The sequence below is a fragment of the Anser brachyrhynchus genome (assembly GCF_964034855.1).
Source record: "Anser brachyrhynchus genome assembly, chromosome: Z".
NCBI lineage: Eukaryota > Metazoa > Chordata > Aves > Anseriformes > Anatidae > Anser > Anser brachyrhynchus.
The window spans coordinates 46,655,199-46,674,064 of record NC_137697.1 but is presented as its reverse complement, the minus strand read 5'-3'; the positions used below and the strand labels follow the sequence as shown (position 1 = coordinate 46,674,064).

At 37.9% G+C, this 18,866-nt stretch overlaps 1 protein-coding gene across 2 annotated transcripts in view; it reads left to right on the top strand.

Annotated features, from left to right (window-relative positions):
• SLC44A1 (solute carrier family 44 member 1) overlaps window positions 1-18,866 on the top strand; it is a 67,645-nt gene that overhangs the window by 35,424 nt on the left and 13,355 nt on the right. For both annotated transcript variants that reach the window (XM_080572919.1, XM_080572918.1), the window contains exons 5-12: window positions 2,693-2,786; window positions 7,080-7,249; window positions 8,977-9,066; window positions 11,354-11,481; window positions 12,389-12,575; window positions 14,375-14,540; window positions 17,827-17,983; window positions 18,227-18,310. In XM_080572919.1, the coding sequence (XP_080429045.1) occupies window positions 2,693-2,786; window positions 7,080-7,249; window positions 8,977-9,066; window positions 11,354-11,481; window positions 12,389-12,575; window positions 14,375-14,540; window positions 17,827-17,983; window positions 18,227-18,310 (1,076 nt within the window). The remainder of the gene's footprint in view (window positions 1-2,692; window positions 2,787-7,079; window positions 7,250-8,976; window positions 9,067-11,353; window positions 11,482-12,388; window positions 12,576-14,374; window positions 14,541-17,826; window positions 17,984-18,226; window positions 18,311-18,866) is intronic.

Here is an 18,866-nt window from a genome sequence, read left to right as displayed (position 1 = left end):
CTGGCTACGCTAAGATAGACTCTGGTAGCCCAGACTAACTAGTATTGGCTGGAAGGTTTGGCAAAGCAATCCATTCCTCCCGTTCTCACCTTACAAAATTCACTTTTATTTACTGGTGCACGGCTGCTCTCTTGTTAAGAAACTCTGCTTGATGTACAGTGATACAGTATGCAAGCATCCAGCTCGGTTGTGGAGCTCTGCCACACAGTATTAGTGAAGTCAGAAGGTTTTCAAGACAGAAAGAAATATTTGTTTGAACAGTAAAAACTTTCTCTGCCTGATTGTGTAGGACAAAAGGACAAACAAATCTCATGGGCATTATTGCAGCTAATTTGTTTTGACGCAGGGTGGCTAATGTCCTTAGTCAGACAAGCTCCATGAAAATACTTTCCTGCTTGGCTGGGAGTCTAAAGAAGTATGTAATATGAGGTGGAAAGCAAAAGGCAGGAGACCCACAGGAGCCTAAAGAGCAGTTCCCAGGCAGGAGGAGATAATGGCAGCCAGAGTCATCCACTGATCCTTTGCATGGCGGGAGGGAGAATGCTCGGGAGGGTTCTGGAATGACCTGGCAAGGTGTCTCGTTTCCTCCGCAGTCAGGGACTTGTTGGGTTATCCTAGCCTACAAGTTCTGCTTGAATAGCTTTGTGCAGATCAGGAGCTGGCATCCAGTTTCGATTCGCTTATTATGTGGGTTGGCATACAAACAGAAGAGCTTCAGGTGTACGTTTCTGTGCACAGACAGGGTCTAGAACCTTCTTCCCAGGCTGTAGTAAGTCCTGTCCTTTTCCCCTTCTGCTGGAACTGGTAGGAGGTACAAGGAAGCATGGCTTTCCACAGTTCAGCTCTCTCCCTTTGGGTTATGGGGGACCTCTGCGTAGCTGTAGTGAAACACTGATAGTGTTGAATGAAAAAGAGACAAAGCAGGAACCAAAAATTCTTTATCATAAATCGATATACACTTATACAGTTCCTTTTCTTCTTGCTATGGACTTCATGTTCTGGTCATTTCTATTATTTACCTTTTGGCCTATATTCAAAGCAAAACAAAATATATATATATATATATGCAGTATTCTTTTTCCTTGTGTTTGTAAGTGAGGATACACGTGTGACTCTTTCTACTGCTGCCTGCCCCCGCTCCAAATTCCAGAATTGTTTATACACTCATTCAAAAGTTTGCATACCCAGAGAATGATGTCCAGAGTAAAAAAAATTCCTCATCAGTATAGTCCAAAAAGAATATTAATTATTTTACAACTATGATGTAAAGAAAGTAATTTTGTCTGATGTCTGTGTATTTGATGCCGTATTTTCCATGTAATAGCACTGAAAACAGAATTCAGATGTTTTACCTGATACCTTCACTTTGCAAGAAATCTAATTTTCTTCAATGATGTACTTGATGTTTTGGACTGCTCCCAAAATACTAATCCATGGAAGTGATACTTAACTAGTGTTCCAGAGACTGCATGGGATAGGCTCCTCAGCTACTCTCTTCTCTTGCAGTCTATAAACAGATGTCTGTTCACAGGGACAGCAACATGGCAATGGTAAACAAGATTTCTACAAATAATATTCTACAATTTCTGCAGATACTTCCAATTTCTCCAAGTAATACTTCTGCCTGCTGTCACACAGGCTAAGATAAGACTGTTTCTCAAAAGTCTCAGTTTAATTTGTGTAAAGACGCTTAGATCCAGTTTGTATAGCTCTCTGCTATCAGGCATTTCTGGAGAGGAGACTTTCAGAATACAAAGAATTGAGTATCTCTGGGGAAGGTCAAGATGTCCTTAACTTACTGTGTAGGAAAAAGAATGCTAAAGGCTTCAGGGAATGCTGCCCATTGCACTGGGCAGTAAGCAAGCTGTTAGCAAATAAACTTGGGAAAGAATTGTCTTTGGATAGGGAGCTTATCCCATTGTAGGCTTTCTCTCTCCCTCCAGTTTCAGAGAGACCACTGCTCCAGTCTGATATGGCAGTCGCTGTATTCCTTCAAGTAGTGACTCAAATGTTCAGTGCCTTCGTCACAGGCAAATGAGGAGGTATCTGTCTGGGTGATGTACTTCCATGAGGCAGTTTGAGTTCGGTTAAATTCGGTTGCGAGCAACTTGATCGCTGTAATGCTGTACTGACTTGTGTATGCAGGACATTCAGATTCATTTCCAGAGCTTTGGACGTCTGATGCAATAGCTGTTGTGTGCAGCCAACTTTCTAATCTCAGCAGTTTGGTTGATTTGGTCCTTTCTCTCAAGTCTGTAGACCAGTACCATTTTAAGAACACCAAAAAAATCCCCTCCACAACACTTGAAAGTTTTCTTTCTATGAGGAATGTTGTCTTATGTAATACTCGTACACTGAAAACAATACAAGAAAAAGCATGGTGGAGTAGCAGGGAAGGGAGACTGTGAAGTGCTTTGTGTCCTACTCTTTTACAATAGATCATGAATTAGCCTTTTCCACTTGAATACACAAATGCTGGAGGACCCAAAGCTAGATGGAAAATGTAATTCTGTTACACTGAAGTATGTGCTGGCCTTGATTCAGTGTTGCATTACCGGAGGAGCTGTGGCAGAACATTGTGGTAATATCATGAGGAGCTACAGAACCAGGACCTATATCAATTTTAATGTTGTTTGCGAAGAATATTTGATTTTTTTTCCCACCAATCTTTTTTTTTTTCCCCTCTCAACAGGATCCACTCTGTGTAGCTATGAACTACAGCCATCAGAATACACTACAGATCCAAGGGCTGCCAAGTTATGTCCTAAATACCCTGTTCCAGAGAGGTAATATTAACATCTTGTCTGATTGGGGATGAAGGGAGAAGAGACTTGTTTTGTTTGTGAAAATAGCGTAGAAAATACTCAGCATAGATTTCTTCTGTCTTGCAGTTGGATGTTTTATTGTATTACTGTAACATGTTTTTAGAACACATTGTGAATGCAACTTGTAAAGAAAAACCTGAACTATCCACACGTGCATTAATAAGATTATTGAGCTAATATCTTCAAGTTCTCTTCTGTCTCATGTAACTGATACTGTGCTGAGTATCAGCTGTTTTACTGCCTTTCACCCTACAGCCAGCTGCCTTCCAGCAGTGCAGTTCAGATACAATTTCTGAGGCCCATTGGATCTTTGAGAGGGAAAATGATATAATCACACGTAGTTCTCTTGCAGTGTTCACTTCTAACACCTTAACCTCAGCCAGTCAGATTGAGCAAATTGCTTCATTTTTGATTCTTTCAGTCCCCAAATGACTAATATGAGGATGCCTAAGAAAAAAGAGGGCTATATTTTATAAACAGATTGATTTGAGTTTTATTGTTCAAAATATTATACTGGACTGCTTTTTGTGAAGTAGAGAGAAAGGATTGTAGCTCCAGGAACTCTGCAAGCTGCATTGGCTCCACTGGAAATGTAGAGATAAACATTACTGAAAAAAATAAGCGATCTATTTGCTGTTTTGTACACCTTTCTGTCAGAATTCTATTCGCTGAAGAAGAATCAAATTGTGTTTCCACAAATTTTAGCTTGTCAAACATACGCAGTAGAGGGTTGTAATTTGTTATTCTTGCCCTATGGATCATCTTCTGTTACAGTTCATTAAATGTCAGTTCTAGAAACTCTGATTTTTAAGTATCTATTGTCTACATGGTAAGCTATCCAGCGAATAATTTTTTTTAATATTGTATTGGCAATAAATAGCAGCTGGAATATAAACTTTTTTTTTTTACTTTTCCCCACAGCAAATCAATATTCCATGCAGCTAACCAGCTGTTATAGCTGTAATACAAAAACAAATGAAAATTTCAGTGCCAGCTTGCATACTGAAAAGGCTCGTCATTCTTAATTTTTGCTAGAATTATATTGACTTTTCTCACTGTGTGTTCCCACATCATTCAGTCTGAATTAATATAACTTAGTAAGAAAACAGGCAGATAGAACAGCATGTCAGAACTCTAATGATACTATGTAAATTCCTTGCAAAAACTACCTAGAGTTATTTCTAAAAAGCTATTGTGCCACTGGCATATTTCCCCTTTGTTGTTTGGCATGAATAAAATGTACAACATTTGAATATTTTCTGCCCAAAGGCAGAAAAGGCCCATACTGTATCTGCAAACCACTCTGGTTTTCAGATTTTTATGGTTAAATTATTGGAGAAAATTGGTGTAATTTGGAGGGGAAATGGAATCCTGTGGAAGGAGACAACTGAAAAAGCAGCAGCACACTGTAGGCTGAAGCAATCAGTCAGAACTTACCTAGCCCTCGTTTTCTCAGATTTGATCTGTCAGAGGTATGGACTATAAGGTCAATGGAATGGAGGTTGCTCAATCTGTTAGGCCCATCCCTTGATATTTGATGACATGGCTTCTTCACACCCTGCAGATGAATCTTCTGGTCTCAAGGGACTCTGATCCACAAGCTTCAAGGCACTGTGTACAACTTCGGCTTATCAGTGCAGTCCAGCAATGCAACCAGTGATTCACATTTCTTCCAGTGACTGCCTACAATCTCTCAGTCTAAGTAGATCATAACCTCACTTTTTAGTTTTGGAATAGAGAACTCCAGAGGAAAACCTATACAGCTTTTCCTTGCAGCATTTATCTCTCGGCCAGCTCTGCAGAAGTCTGTTCTGTAGAGGTTATTAAAAAAAAAAAACAACAAAAAAAAAACATTTAACAGTGGCATTCCAGCCAGGTTCCCTACACACAGGTTTCTATGTATGCCTGGGTGTGGCTGTGAGACAAAACAGTTATTTTCTGAGGTCTAATATTTGAACAATTAGGTGGGTCTCTTAACTTTGTCTGCTGGCTTGAACTTCACTTGCTCTTGTTCATGATTAACCAACATACTATTATTCTCAGAAACTTGCAATTCCATTTGAGTATGCCATCTACCAAGTAATGACCAAGAGGCCATATAAGATAGTACAGGACATAGGAAATAGATCTATTACTGCATTTTTAATTAAACAAGAACCTTACCTACTTGTTGAGTCAAAACCACTGAAATAGCAGCAGATCTCAAAAGGTGGATTCTCAGGAGTCCAACTTATTCAAGAAGGCTTGTAGGAACCACTAACCTCATTTTTTATTAATTACAATAAAGTTAGAAAATAAATATTGCACATGAAAATAGGTAACTTAAAATGCGTAGTGAAATTACTATAGCATGAGAGATGTTAATTAATACAAAGTGGTACACCAGAACATTTTTTCCTCTGTTAGGGTGTACTTTGGAACAGCATTTTAATCCTCTTAGTTTTACTCTTCAGAACTGGTATTTTCTTAATCAGATGCAGAAATTACAGTCCTTTGCCTACGCCCAGTCCAAAATTTGGGAGTTGTTACTGGTACTGGCAACTTTTAAATATTCCAGGCTTTCTGAAAAGTTGGATCAGTTAACAATTGAATGAAACTCGTATTTCAGTATTTCCCAACATTACTGTGTATGATGGAGAGTAGTACTCTGTGTATTCCGAAATCGGCAATGTTGTAAAAGGCTGAGAGGATACACAGGCTGCCTTTTAAATACAGCAGCCATAATATTGGTTAAATTTTTCTTTTTTCTAAACAGTTGTGAATAATACAGTATTACTTTGCTGTGCTTAACTGCGGTCTTCATCGTTAACCAAAAGTAGAACATCAATGTGAGCACCTGCGAATGTGTTTATCTACCTAGCACAGTGAGTTTAAAACCATATAATTTACAATTGTCAGTCACTTCAAACAAAAGCCTAGGATCTATTAGTTATCTAGGTATGGCAGGTGATCATAATTACACCTGAATTATATGCAGAGTAATTACACACACTTGGTTTTCAGAATGTTGTCTCCCACCTGTCCCCTCTCCCCACACCCCCACCCCCCCCCAAAAAAAAAAAATAAGGATAGAAAGGATCTGGCTGAGGCAGTTGGTTTACTCACTATGTGTTTAAGATGGAGGTTAGAATTTCGGAAGGGCTTGGGATTAGCAAATTGTTATAGAGTACAGGAAATTATTGGTTTGCGGGTCATTGCTAAAATGGGAAAACCACAAAAGATTATGTGCATTGCTTCTGCAGTCCACTGAAATCTTTTAAGTAAGGAAGATTGGGGAGGATGAAATAAGTTTAAAGGTTAAAAGAAAAGACTGACTTGATACAAAAGACATTTCTTTCGTTGGATCCAATTACAGGAAGGAACATGTAATTCATGGAATATGCATCTGAACTGGAATTGAGAAGAAGGATCAAAAGATGTAATAGGCCACTTTGAGATCTGACATAGTTCATGAGTCAGAAAGGCAGCTACTTATTGGGAAATACTTGGAAAACAAAATTACCCACTTTTAAAGCAAAGTTTTTTGCTCTCTTTTATCTTCCTCTGATGGACTTGATAGCATGTTGTGCTGAGCATTTGAGAAGTTTAATGCATAACATCAGTACTTTCAGGGAGGATGCTCCCAAAGCAGAAATAAGGAAACCATAAAGGCATCTTTGCGTGTTTTGCAAAGGATGTGGTGCATTATTTTAACAAAGGTAATGAAGATAATCCCTGTGATTGTAATCTTCAACAGAAAAACAAGCCTAGTGTGGGGGAAGACTAAGAATAAATAATATTAGTTTTGCTTGACAACAGTTGTAAGTGCTGATGTCTTTTAGTGTAAAATGTATCCTTGCAAGAAGAGTATTGTCAGTCCAGGATTTCTTCGCTGCAAATATGGGCCAGTACTCCGTTCTAACATGAGTGAAAGGCATTGTTTCAGCTGCTGGTTCACCATGTGACGCTTGAATGTGAGATGTTTAACTGGAAATAGGAACATGTATTTTCTGAGACTTGCTGTTTAAGGGTGGGAGGGTAATATGCTATTGGAATGTGCACTGCAGCTTCACAGGGTTACTTGTAAGAACATCACTTCCCATTATGATCATCCTCATTCCAGCAGCACTTGTGCATTCAACACATGGTTTCTGGTTATGATGTTATGAGGGTGGAGTGGTTGCATCTATTCACCTTTCATTTGTGTGTTGATGTGGCATTTATATTAAGTAGGAGTAATTTTTTTTTCTGATTTTTTTTTTCTTGTGTCACCAGTGCACCTATTCCATTCTTCCATCGCTGTGCTCCTGTGAACATTTCCTGCTATGCCAAGTTTGCAGAGGCCCTGATCACCTTTGTCAGTGACAGTAGTGTCTTACACAGGCTGATTAGTGGAGTTATGACCAGCAAAGAGATTATAATGGGACTTTGCTTGTTATCACTAGGTAATTGTTTTTCTCATTACTAGCTATTTACTGCAATAGGAGATTGTTAACACTCTCTAACAATATGAGAAAAAAAAATACCGCCATGTATTATAGTAACAAGCCCTTAAAAATGGTTCAGAATGATACGTATTTTTTGACAGCTGGATAACTTCTTCAGAAGCAATATACATGTGCATTCCTGTTTTTTCTCCCCTTCCGTGGTGAGGGACAGAACACTTGGGGCAGTTGATTAGTAAACAAGAGTCTTGACATAATTAACAAAGCACCCCCATTCTCCTCCTTTTTATTGCAATATTCACCTTTTCTTTTTATTATATTAATCTTTTGCAAACTGAAGTCCCTTTTCCAATAAAAAAAGACAGGGTGAGAAGTGCACAATAAAGTACTTCTCTAAAATGTAGATTTTTTAGGTTGTTTCACTTAATTGTACAGGCTTACTGGAATGTTCAGAAGGAAAATGTGAAAGTTAGGTGCCTATTTGTTGTATTGTATGTTACTTCCTCCTTCCCCTCCCGTTCCCCCTAAGTTTAAAAACAAACAAACAAAACACTTCATGCCTTTGAAAATCGCAGCATTGTTGAGCTGGAAATTCCCAGCTGTACAGAGGTGCTGAATGGTTTTTGCAGTAGCAAAATGCTCGTTTCTGGCCTATGGAGTGACACATTTCACCAGACGAAAGTACTGTAATGAAGTGTTGTAAATTAAGGTGAAATGCTATTCACCCATGTAAATTACTTTCCCAATGGGTATATTTTAGTCCTACTGAGTATAAAATCTTTACACTTAATATACTAAGTATACCTAGTATAGTAAATATTAAATGGAAAGCTCCAGATACTAGCCATGTAAAAAAAGTAAAAAAAAAAAAAAAAAAAAAAAAGGAGGATATTAATTACCACTTAAAAAATAGTAAGACTATTGAGTATCTTTTCAACTGTAACTAGAGAGCTGTTTATTTTTCTAATCTTCTACCCTGACAGCTGTATTAGTCTGATAGTAATGGTAAAATGACTATTCAAAAGCTGAAACCTAGTGGCTGAATTAGCTGTGTTACTGTTGAGTTAGAGTCAGAAGTTAATAGAAGGTTTTATATACATTTAATTTTAACTTAAACAGTAGGGTAGGTTTTGTGATTCACAAAGCCTGGTTCAAGCAGCTTTCATGTGGAAGTGTTAACTACTGTGCACAAATAAGTATGTGCAAAAATACGTGCATGCACTTATATAAACCACTCCCTAAACTGTAGTTGTCTGACACTGAAGAGGTCTTATTAACATGTAGTTCCTGAATGGCAGTGGAACTATTGAACAGAGCTTGTTAAAAAAACTCATTTTGAATGCTGAAAATAAAGCACAAAGCTCTGTTCCTTGAGAGGTGTGCTCATGTTAGTAGCCTCAGAGTACTATCATGTCTTGCTGTCTGTTTTGTCATTGTCTAAATACATCTCTGTCTGTACATACACGTTATGTCTTGTATGTAATGTACCATGTAAATGTACTTATGCTCTCTTTGTTTTAATCAGCAGCACCAAAGCAGATGTAGAGGTGCCTAATTTCCTTAACTATCTGTGCAGTGAGTTTGTAAGCCACAGAAAATAAATCTCTATCTAAAAATTCTGTTGGAAGACAGTTATGTAGTGCAGTATGAGAACTGGAAAGGCTATTCCTACTTGAAATAATTGCTCTGCTTATTTTATTTGTCTTTTTTTGTCTTTTTTTTTCCAGTGTTGTCCATGATTTTGATGGTTATAATCAGGTATATTTCAAGAGTGCTTGTCTGGATTTTAACAATTATTGTCATTCTGGGATCACTTGGTAAGTCATGTTTATCTCCTAGTTTTTGAGTGCCCAGTTCTCATGTTTATCCTCCATGTCCGCAGGTCAGCTAAATCCTATACAAATCTTGGGACCATGCCTGTTACTTCTGCTTTCCTTTGAGCCCCTTGCAAGATAAGTGTTTCTAATTGCAGTCCTCTCCCAGATAGCATGCTGCTCCGCAGGGATTTGCTGCACTTCCTACTTGGCAGGCAAGCTTCCTGTCAGCCTATCTCGTACAGCCCTAACCATTGTCTTCTTCTTAACCTACCTCCAAGAATGTCAGCAAAGCAGCTGGTCTGGATATGTTGATGGCTTACCAACCCATGGGGTGTACTGAAGCATGCAGGAATCAAAGGACAGCTATTGGTTATGTGGCCTTAGGACATAGATGTGTCCATATAAACCTGACATCTTCACCAGCCCTTTCAGTCATGTTAGCAGCTCTGTAGGCATATCTAAAATCTGTTTTGAGGAGAGGATGCAAAGATGCTTGTCTGTCACTTCTAATCAAATCCTCGTACTTCCGTATGACCCAGGAAATCCTGCATGACCTAGGTCATGTTTGAAGTGCAACCAGCTATAACATCTTGGGCGTAACCAAAGATTGTCTTATTCAGAATGATTTAGTTTTCATGAAGGTATCGTTACTTTATCACGTTAACTTTACAGTTATAAAACTATTATCCTATTTTTGATACTCAGTAACAAAGCCACAAGTAATTAGAAGTAATTCAAAGTATCATTTCAAAATGATCAGAAGTTAGAAAGGGAGCATCAACAGTTTTGGCTTCTGACTGGTGGCTTGTTAGACAAGTGTCCTATTACCTATTTGCAACTATGAAAAATACAGCAACCTCCTCTTCCCATGTAAAAACAGGAAGACAAAGCATCATAATTTCATACACTACACCATGATTCTGGAAGCATGAACAGTTCATTTTAAGCACTGTGGCAAATTATACAAACAAGCTGTATTGGGTTTACATGGCAAGGGTTTGGTAGCAGGGGCAGATGAATGTACGGAAGGAACAAGAATAAAATAATTAAATTAGGAAGTACTTGCAGTGTAATAATTGCAATTCATAACTGCAATGGATTGAAGAAAAATTGCAGGCCATCACTTTGTTTTTCTGTTTAGTGCTCCTGGGATCTGTGACCACAGAAAAAGGAAAAAACGGATTTTTTCATTTATATTTGCTTTAGAGGCTGAGCAACCATGCTGAATGAAGGAACTGAATGACTTATTGCCATCTGTTACTATGTTCTAAAAAAATATCACATCCATTACACAAACTGAATAAGAACATGTCATCTATATACTGCTTATTCTGTGTTCACTGTTTGTTAAAGAGATGCCAAAAGAACATCCTCCATTTAAGATCTGAATGGAGTACCTTCAGCAAAGACTTGTGATCTCTAGATAAGCTTCTGCAAGTGATTCACAAAGAGCAAAAGAACAGAGAAGGATACGCAAATGAGAAAAAAAATGTGTTCAGATGAGAGGTTAACTCCCTGAGGGGCTGGTTTCCTGTATTTAAGAAAATTCTTACCTTGGAAACTCAGCTAGAGTATGAGATTGAAGTTCTGGCCCTAAGAGTAGGTTTTCATAATTGGTTAGAAGAAAGTACCTCACACTATATTGGCCTCCTGGACCTTATGGTGATGTTCTTCCAGTGCCTGAAGGACATTGTCTTGATGCAAGCATAGCTGCGTGTCATTAACCCAAGGTGCTGTTGTCAGGGTCAAGGCTGTCCCTTCTTTTCTTTATAGATCTTCTCAGGGATTATAGACTCCTCTTCTTCCTCTTGCCATTTTGCATCCTTATCCAAAGATATCTCGTTTCCCTCTCCTAGATTTTTATATACATCCTACAATATAATTTCTCTATTTTTCTCTTTATCTCTATTTCTTTCCTTTCTTCTTCTTTTTGTTCCTCTGTTACCTGGCTAATGGGCAATCTTCACTGCTAGGGCTCCCAATGAACTAGTCTTCTCGCACGCTTCACCCTAAACCACAAAGAGCTGCAAGTCTTTTAAGTAAGCTTATTGGGGTGAGACTGTGGAAAGAGTGTATCCGATTGAGAAGAGGTCAACAGAGGAGAATTGAGCACTTCTCCATCCTTTGAAGGTCCCGTTGGGTTGTCTGTCGGTTCCTGTGAGTCTTCTATTCCAGACCAGACTTAAGAAACTAAAGGCTTTTGGTCTTTAGGTACTAGGCAGTATGATTGTGTCACATAAAAGAAGCGTTTTTCATTTGTCTTTTTTTTTTTCCCTCTAAAACATAGGTGGTACAGGAGTCCTGTGGTGGCTGTATGCTAAGCAACGAATATCTGCCAGTGATGTTGAGACTCAAATAGCCAAAGAAAATCTTCAGGCTCTCCTGATCTATGCCATTTCAGCTACAGTCTTCACAGTATGTTTTGCTAATGACCATACAATTTTCTTGTTCTACATTTCTATTTGTCTCTTTTGTTTTTTTATTCAGGTGGAAGGTTTATATTACACAAGTTTTAAAGAGTTTATTTCCATTACAAGCTCTGTTGGTGATATATATATATATATACATACATTTTTACCTTCCTAACATTGCTCTGTAATATCTGTCTGTGTGTCAGGAGAGAGTTCCTGACCCTGCACCTTTTCTCCTTTCCTCTACTCTAAAACCTCTACAGGGACCTCCCATAAATAGCTGGAATATGAAACTCCCAGTTTCACTCATGATATTTTTGTGAGATCCCCAGTTCAGAGGTACTCTGTCATTTCAGTTTATTTAAAAGTCCTTAGACCATTTACACTTCTGAAATCAGTTGTTCCCAAACTTCTTCCACTTACACATGGGTTGTTGTGAACTGAAATGCTAATGACTACTGAACTATCGTATGTTCTTCTGGCCTTGCTGTTTGTTTCAGAGACAATGACCCTGTAACTAAAAGTTGTCAATGTTTGACTAACTTACATGGCAAGTACACCATGCAATGTCTAGAGAGAAATGTTAAATTGTATTCTTTGTTAAGTTTTGCAGTCTGCTGATTTTGGTGGTTTGTACAACATAATTAAGGATGGAATCTGGCCTACTCTCATAAGTCTGAGGCTGATGATGATTCCAAGTAAATAAGTGTGAGATTAAATTTCCCCAAAAGTGTAATTTGGAAAATACTTTCTCACTAGAATAAGCTGTTAGAGGTTTTACATTTTGATCTTGTGATCTTACAAGTAGAGAATGTGTTAATTTTCTGAGTTTGATTATCCTAGCTATGCAAAATAATAGCTTGCTTATTTTTTAATTCTCTAATATGCGATTTGGAAACTTCTCCCTCTAGGTTATATTGTTCTTGATAATGCTAATTATGCGCAAACGAGTAGCTCTCACCATTGCCTTGTTCCATGTGGCCGGCAAGGTCTTCATTCACTTGCCGCTGCTAGTCTTCCAGCCATTTTGGACATTCTTTGTGCTTATCCTCTTCTGGACATACTGGATCACAGTCCTGCTTTTCCTTGGTACTACAGGTAAGCAGCTCACAGGCTTAACTTAAATAAGATACTGTACTGTATTTTAGCCTGTTTTCACACACATGAAGAGATAGTAATGAAAGGGCCGTTACATGCATGTTCTGTTTCCCAAAACATAGATACACTAAAAGCAGCTTCTGTTCTTCATAACTTAGGAATCCAGTATTTTCTAGATTATTAGTGAAATGTTCTTTGATTTTTGTGCTCTTCATATGCCATATTCTGAAAGTAGCAAGTGTACTCTGAATTTCTTCCTTTTATGAAGAGCATAAGTGAGAGCTTTGCTTGTGTTCTGTGTCTGACAAGAGCTTCTAGAATTATTCTTACAGGTCCAAATCTTAGTTACTTCAATAGAGAAACTTAGCAACTGCTTTTTAAAATGGGAGATCTGTGTGTTATTTTGCAACAAGTTGTGCACAATAGAAACTATCGTTCATCACTAGAACCTTAGAATTTTGAAAATTACTGCTAATCCAAATGCAGCAGTGTTTCTGGTCACAGAGCTATTTCCACATAATACAAATTAAATATTTTGGATTTTGTCATCTGAAATTTTAGCAAGGGACAGAGGTAATAGAATCTTGTTCTTATTACTGTTGAAATTTTTATTTTTCATTACATGATGTTCTGTGTGCCTAATGAATGGCAAGTTAGAGAAAATGTTTACCTCCAAAGTCCCAGTCCCATGCTTCACGCTGCAAAGGGATTAAATCTGTAGGAGAATTTAGACTAATACTTATGTTTAGCTGACAGAATTCTTTGGTGGACCTTGATTCTGCAAAGACTAGTGTATCCTTTTAGCTTCATATGCACTCAGTTTATTCACTGATGTCAGTTGAAAAAAATCTTTGTGCAAGTAGAACCACATCTTTTCAGTCCAAACCAGAAGAATTGACAAGTGCACATTATTTGTGTACAAAAAAACCCTACATTTTTTGAAGAGCTTGTTCTCTAAAATTGAGATTTCAATAGTTCAATTTATTTACAGGAAAATACATTTTTTATATACACGATAGCACAGCTAAGAATGTAGAGGAGGTATTAACAATGAGAGGTCAAAACACTGGTTTTCAAGGTAAATATCTTATACACATGATATTACTACGCATTTTTCTGCATCTCATCAGCAGTTTACGTAACTGTTGCTTAAGATAAACATTATTAGTGTGGGCTAGTATGTTGAGATAGGGAATTGCCTAGGATGGTTTTGACATGGACTGTAAATCATCGTACATCACACTATTCAGATTCCACGGATTTTTTCTGAATGCACACATTTAGAATCTCTAATGCTGTTCCTCATGGCTGTAAATACCTTTAAAGATATAAATGTTCTTGAAATGCATGCAAAAATACCTGCTACAATGGAAACAAAATGTTGTTAATGTTGACATCTAGATCTAAGGAGCTATGATTCTCACTATGTAAGTTATATTAAGACAGCAACAGACAAGTCAAGAACGACTAAAACAAAATTCCTTTTAGTATGTTTAATTATAGGGGTTCTTGCTACATTGTAACGGTGGTTCGTCTTGGAAATTTTTACCATGTGGCTGCGCAATATTGAGTATGCTCAGAATTCTTTAGTGCTTTTTTTTTTCAAATGCCATTATACTCATTATCTCAGAAGGTATGTTTTTCTTATGAACCATCCTCCTAAACTTGATAATTAGTAGTGTTAAAAGAAGCTAGAGCTGTTCTTCTTTAAATGGTTATGAACTGCTAACACCATATACTTTCTTCTTTCACAGTTGGTGTAATTGTTGTAATCCTTTTTTGACCTCATTAATTTCTAGGTAATCCTGTCCCAAATGAAGAAGGATTTGTTGAATTTCGGATGGTAGGCCCTCTGAAATACATGTGGTGGTACCATGTAGTGGGACTGATCTGGATTAGTGAGTTTATCTTAGCCTGTCAGCAGATGACAGTAGCTGGAGCTGTTGTGACATACTATTTCACAAGGTAAGAATAACTTATCTTTATTGTGAACAGCCTAGAAATGGAATTAGCAGAAATAATGAGAGATAGAGTTTTTGGGAAGAATACTTCTTGCCAGAAAGCTGAAGAGTAGTTGGATTGTATTAACTCTTCTTAAATCATGTGAAGTCCTAAAATAATCTGCTTCGCTGGTTATGGATGGCATTCTTAGTATTTAAGACTTGAAGTCGTGTTTGCCTTGTAAGCTATGCACATTGTAAAAACATGAACGCTTGTTTACAAAAACGAATGCATCTGTAAGACCAACTTTAATGTTAATAATCAATGCTGATAAACTCGTCAGAGATCAAAAAATTACTGACAGCAATTCATTGTTGTTATTGTAATTTTAAAAAATGCTCTTTAAATTAATCTTCGTTAATCATTCTTGCACAAGATTACTCAAGGTCTTAGTAGATTCATCACTATATATAGATCCTCACAAAATCATGTACAAGTACAAAAATAATACAAAATATGTGTGCATTGTAACTCCCTATTTCATTATTTGTATCGCAGTTGTGTATGAGAGCGTACTTCACCTTGGCTATTGTGCATGTATCTGCTAGCTGTTCAGGAAGGCAATACTATTACTTGAACAATGCTTTTAACAAATTTCAGGCACAAGCGTTTATCTTTACAGAGTTAAGAGACTTATTTCAGAATCACAGACTTGTCCAGATAAATAAGACCCTGCTTTAGGGCCTTGTCTCTAGCATTTGCAGACTTCTCTGAAATTAGGACTGCTCAAAATTTGCCTTAAATAAGTGAAAATTAAGTTCTTGCTTTAGCTATTTAAGACCTATTTTTAAAAAAAAAAAAAAAAAGGCTATTGAATGCACCTTCAGCAAGTTTGCCAATGACACCGAGCTGTGTGGTGCAGTCAACACACTGGAGGGAAGGCATGCCATCCAGAGGGACCTGGAAAGGCTTGAGAGGTGGGACTGTATGAACCTCATAAGGTTCAACAAGAGCAAGTGCAAGGTCCTGCACCTGAGCTGGGGCAATGCCGAGCACAAATAGAGGCTGAGTGGAGAAAGGATTAGGAGCAGCCCTGAGGAGAAGGACCTGGGGGTGGTGGTTGACAAGAATCTCAACATGAGACAGCAGTGTGTGCTTGCAGCCCAGAAAGCCAACCGTATCCTGGCTGCATCAAAAGCAGCGTGGCCAGCAGGGCTGGGGAGGTGATTGTCCCCCTCTGCTCTGCTCTTGTGAGACCCCACCAGGAGCACTGCGTTCTGCTCTGGGGCCCCCAGCACAAGAAGGACATGGACGTATTAGAAGAAGTCCAGAGGAGGGCCATGAGGATGCTCAGAGGACTGGAGCACCTCTCCTATGGAGACAGGCTGAGGGCATTGGGGATGTTCAGCCTGGAGAAGAGAAGGCTCTGGACAGACCGCATAGCAGAGGGTGGATTTTCATTAGATGTAAGGAAGCTATTCCTTACTCTGCAGGTGGTAAGGCACTGGAACAAGTTGCCCAGAGAAGCTGTGGATGCCCCATCCCTGGAAGTGTTCAAGGCCAGGCTGGATGGGGCTTTGGGCAACCTGGTCTGGTGGGAGGTGTCCACGGCAGGGGGGTGGGAATTAGATGTTCTTTAAGGTCCTTTCCAACCCAAACCATTCCATTATTCTATGAAGGATATGATACATAAAAATTTCTAGGGATATACAGCAACCACGCTCTATTCTTGTCATGTTCTTTTAAGAGTCTGATTTTTTTAACATAGGGTTTTAAATAATGATGCAGATATTTTTCAAGTGCATGATTCAGATCACAAATGTTTAATTGATTTGTCTTTTTTTTAATTGAGGCTGTTATCTGAATTATATTTGATTCCTTATCTGCCCTAGTATCTTAAAATATATCAAAGGTGAGGAATTAATTTACTATGCTGACAGAAATTCTGTTATTTTATTAATGATAAAATCCTCCAGTATACTGGTGAAATGCATCTGTGAAGTTATTACAAGATGCTAGAGGGATGTACGCTTGTGAATAATAAAACTAGACCGAGTGAAAAACTGCAAAAGTACAGAGTAGAGAGGATAGTTTTGCGTTGGTACAGATGGCCTAGCAATGCTTATTCTTCATCTGTACTTTTATATATTTTCTATCACCTGAAAAGGAATGATTTTACTGTTAACTGTACCTATCATTCCTTAACAGGAATTTTAAGTTAGCATGTATCAATTGCTCCCTACTGTAATTCTTTCTTGCATTTTAAAGTAGATTTCTAACCTGAAAAGGGACTCAGTAAAAAGGAAAGGGCGTTAATTTGGAGTTCCCCTTTATTTTGGACATTAGCAGCTTTGCACAGAAAATTAAATGATATTATCTATGGAAAAATGTTTTATGTATGTTCAATATTGATTCACTGTGGTAGGATGGATTCCTTTCAACTCATGCAATAATAGATCTCAGCATTGTGCATTATAGAGTCAGCAGTCAGTTATGTTAACTTGAAAAGGAGAACGTGTTTGGGTTGTATAGGTATAGGGATTAGACCGTAACTTTTTATGTGATTGTGCCCAAGGGAGAGTAGAATTTGGCTTCCCCCTCCTGAGCAGTAAAAGTTAGTTGGAAGAAAATATAGGGAAAACCTGTTTTAGTTATTAGCATCTCATGATTAAGTTGCTTGGAGTTTATTTTTATGTGATAAAGACTATTTCTTGATCTTTTTTGAATGAAATTCGCATGAAAATAATTTTCTCCCAAGCTGGGGAGTTATTTTATGTTTGGAATGTTAACACTTGTTCCTTTAATACTTGCTGTCTTGAGGATATAATAGCTAAATTAGAAATGCAAAGCATCCGGAAAAAGAAATTTACATAATAAATTAAAATAGTAATATCCTCTTCAAGAATGTCTCAATGAAGACCTTAAACAGAAGGGGAAGACAAGGTTATCAGCAGGCTGATGGAAAAATGCTGTTGTTCTTTTCTTTTAAAGGGCTCGAGTTTCATACCATGAAGCATAGTGTAGAAGAAATTGTTATTTGGCAATAACTGAAACACATACAACTGCTAGTAAGACTACCGTTAAGGTGTATTGTTTCTTTATCCTATTTCTATTACTACATTAGAGCCAAAGTTGTGACTTGCACAGGCTGTCCATGTTTTATACGGAATACACAATACACACTGACAGCCAGAAGAAGGATAAGAAACTCCTTTTGCACGCTAGCCTTTCAGGAATTTGTAGCAATTCTATATGACGACATTAAATATATATTGATCATTCTACTTAATTCTTTTTCTCTTTTCAACAGGGAGAAAAGGAACCTGCCATTTACTCCTATCCTGGCATCTGTTAATCGCCTTGTTTGTTACCACCTAGGAACGGTAGCAAAGGGGTCTTTCATTATCACATTAGTGAAGATACCACGAATGATTCTTATGTATATCCATACACAACTCAAAGGAAAAGTAAGAGAAACAGATTCCATTTTCTTACTGAAACTCAAGGCCTGATGTGTTTACAGATAATTTAGTTAAACCTGGAGGGAGGTCTTTGGAAGTCTCAGTTTAGAATATTTGGTCTTTCAAAGGCCACAGAACTGAGAGTAACTGCTGGAGTTACTGAGTATCAGTTACTGAAACACAAAGGAATATTGTTTTCTTGTTTTTCATGGTATGTCTTTTTGCCTCCCACATTTTATGCTTTCCTAGGAAAATGCTTGTGCTCGCTGTATGCTTAAAGCTTGCATCTGCTGCCTTTGGTGTCTAGAAAAGTGCCTGACCTACTTAAATCAGGTAAGATTTCCAATATTCAAAAAAAGATAAAATATGTGATTTCTAGAGTGTAATCTGAGGCTGACACATAATGTATTGTACTTTGTAACTGACCCGAGGGATGGTACTTAAGTTTTGTTTCCATTACTGAAATTAAAATGCAAGTCATTGCATTAGTCTTTGTTCAAAGGTGAAAAAAGGTGAAAAACAGTCAGTATTCATCTTTGAGAACATTGTATCTCAACTTTAGATGAGATCTCAACAGATTTGATTAGTGGTTGGAGGCAATCCCCCTTACGTCTGTTCTTCCGAGCTACATCTGATTTTCAAAATACGTTTTCTGTGACAAGGGAGCGAACCTTTTCCAGGTGTAATATTTCATGTTCACAGGACTGAAAAACAGTATGTAACATCAAATTGTCATTGTCATCTACAAAGTGGAGGAAGAGCTGCAAGTTGCAACACACAGGCTGGTCAGGCCACCTCATCAAAGACATTCGTTTGGCCTGTGGTTCCACCTCTTAAATCATCTCTAACTCCCTTTTACTGTTTTCCACCCTCCCTCCCCCCCCTAGAA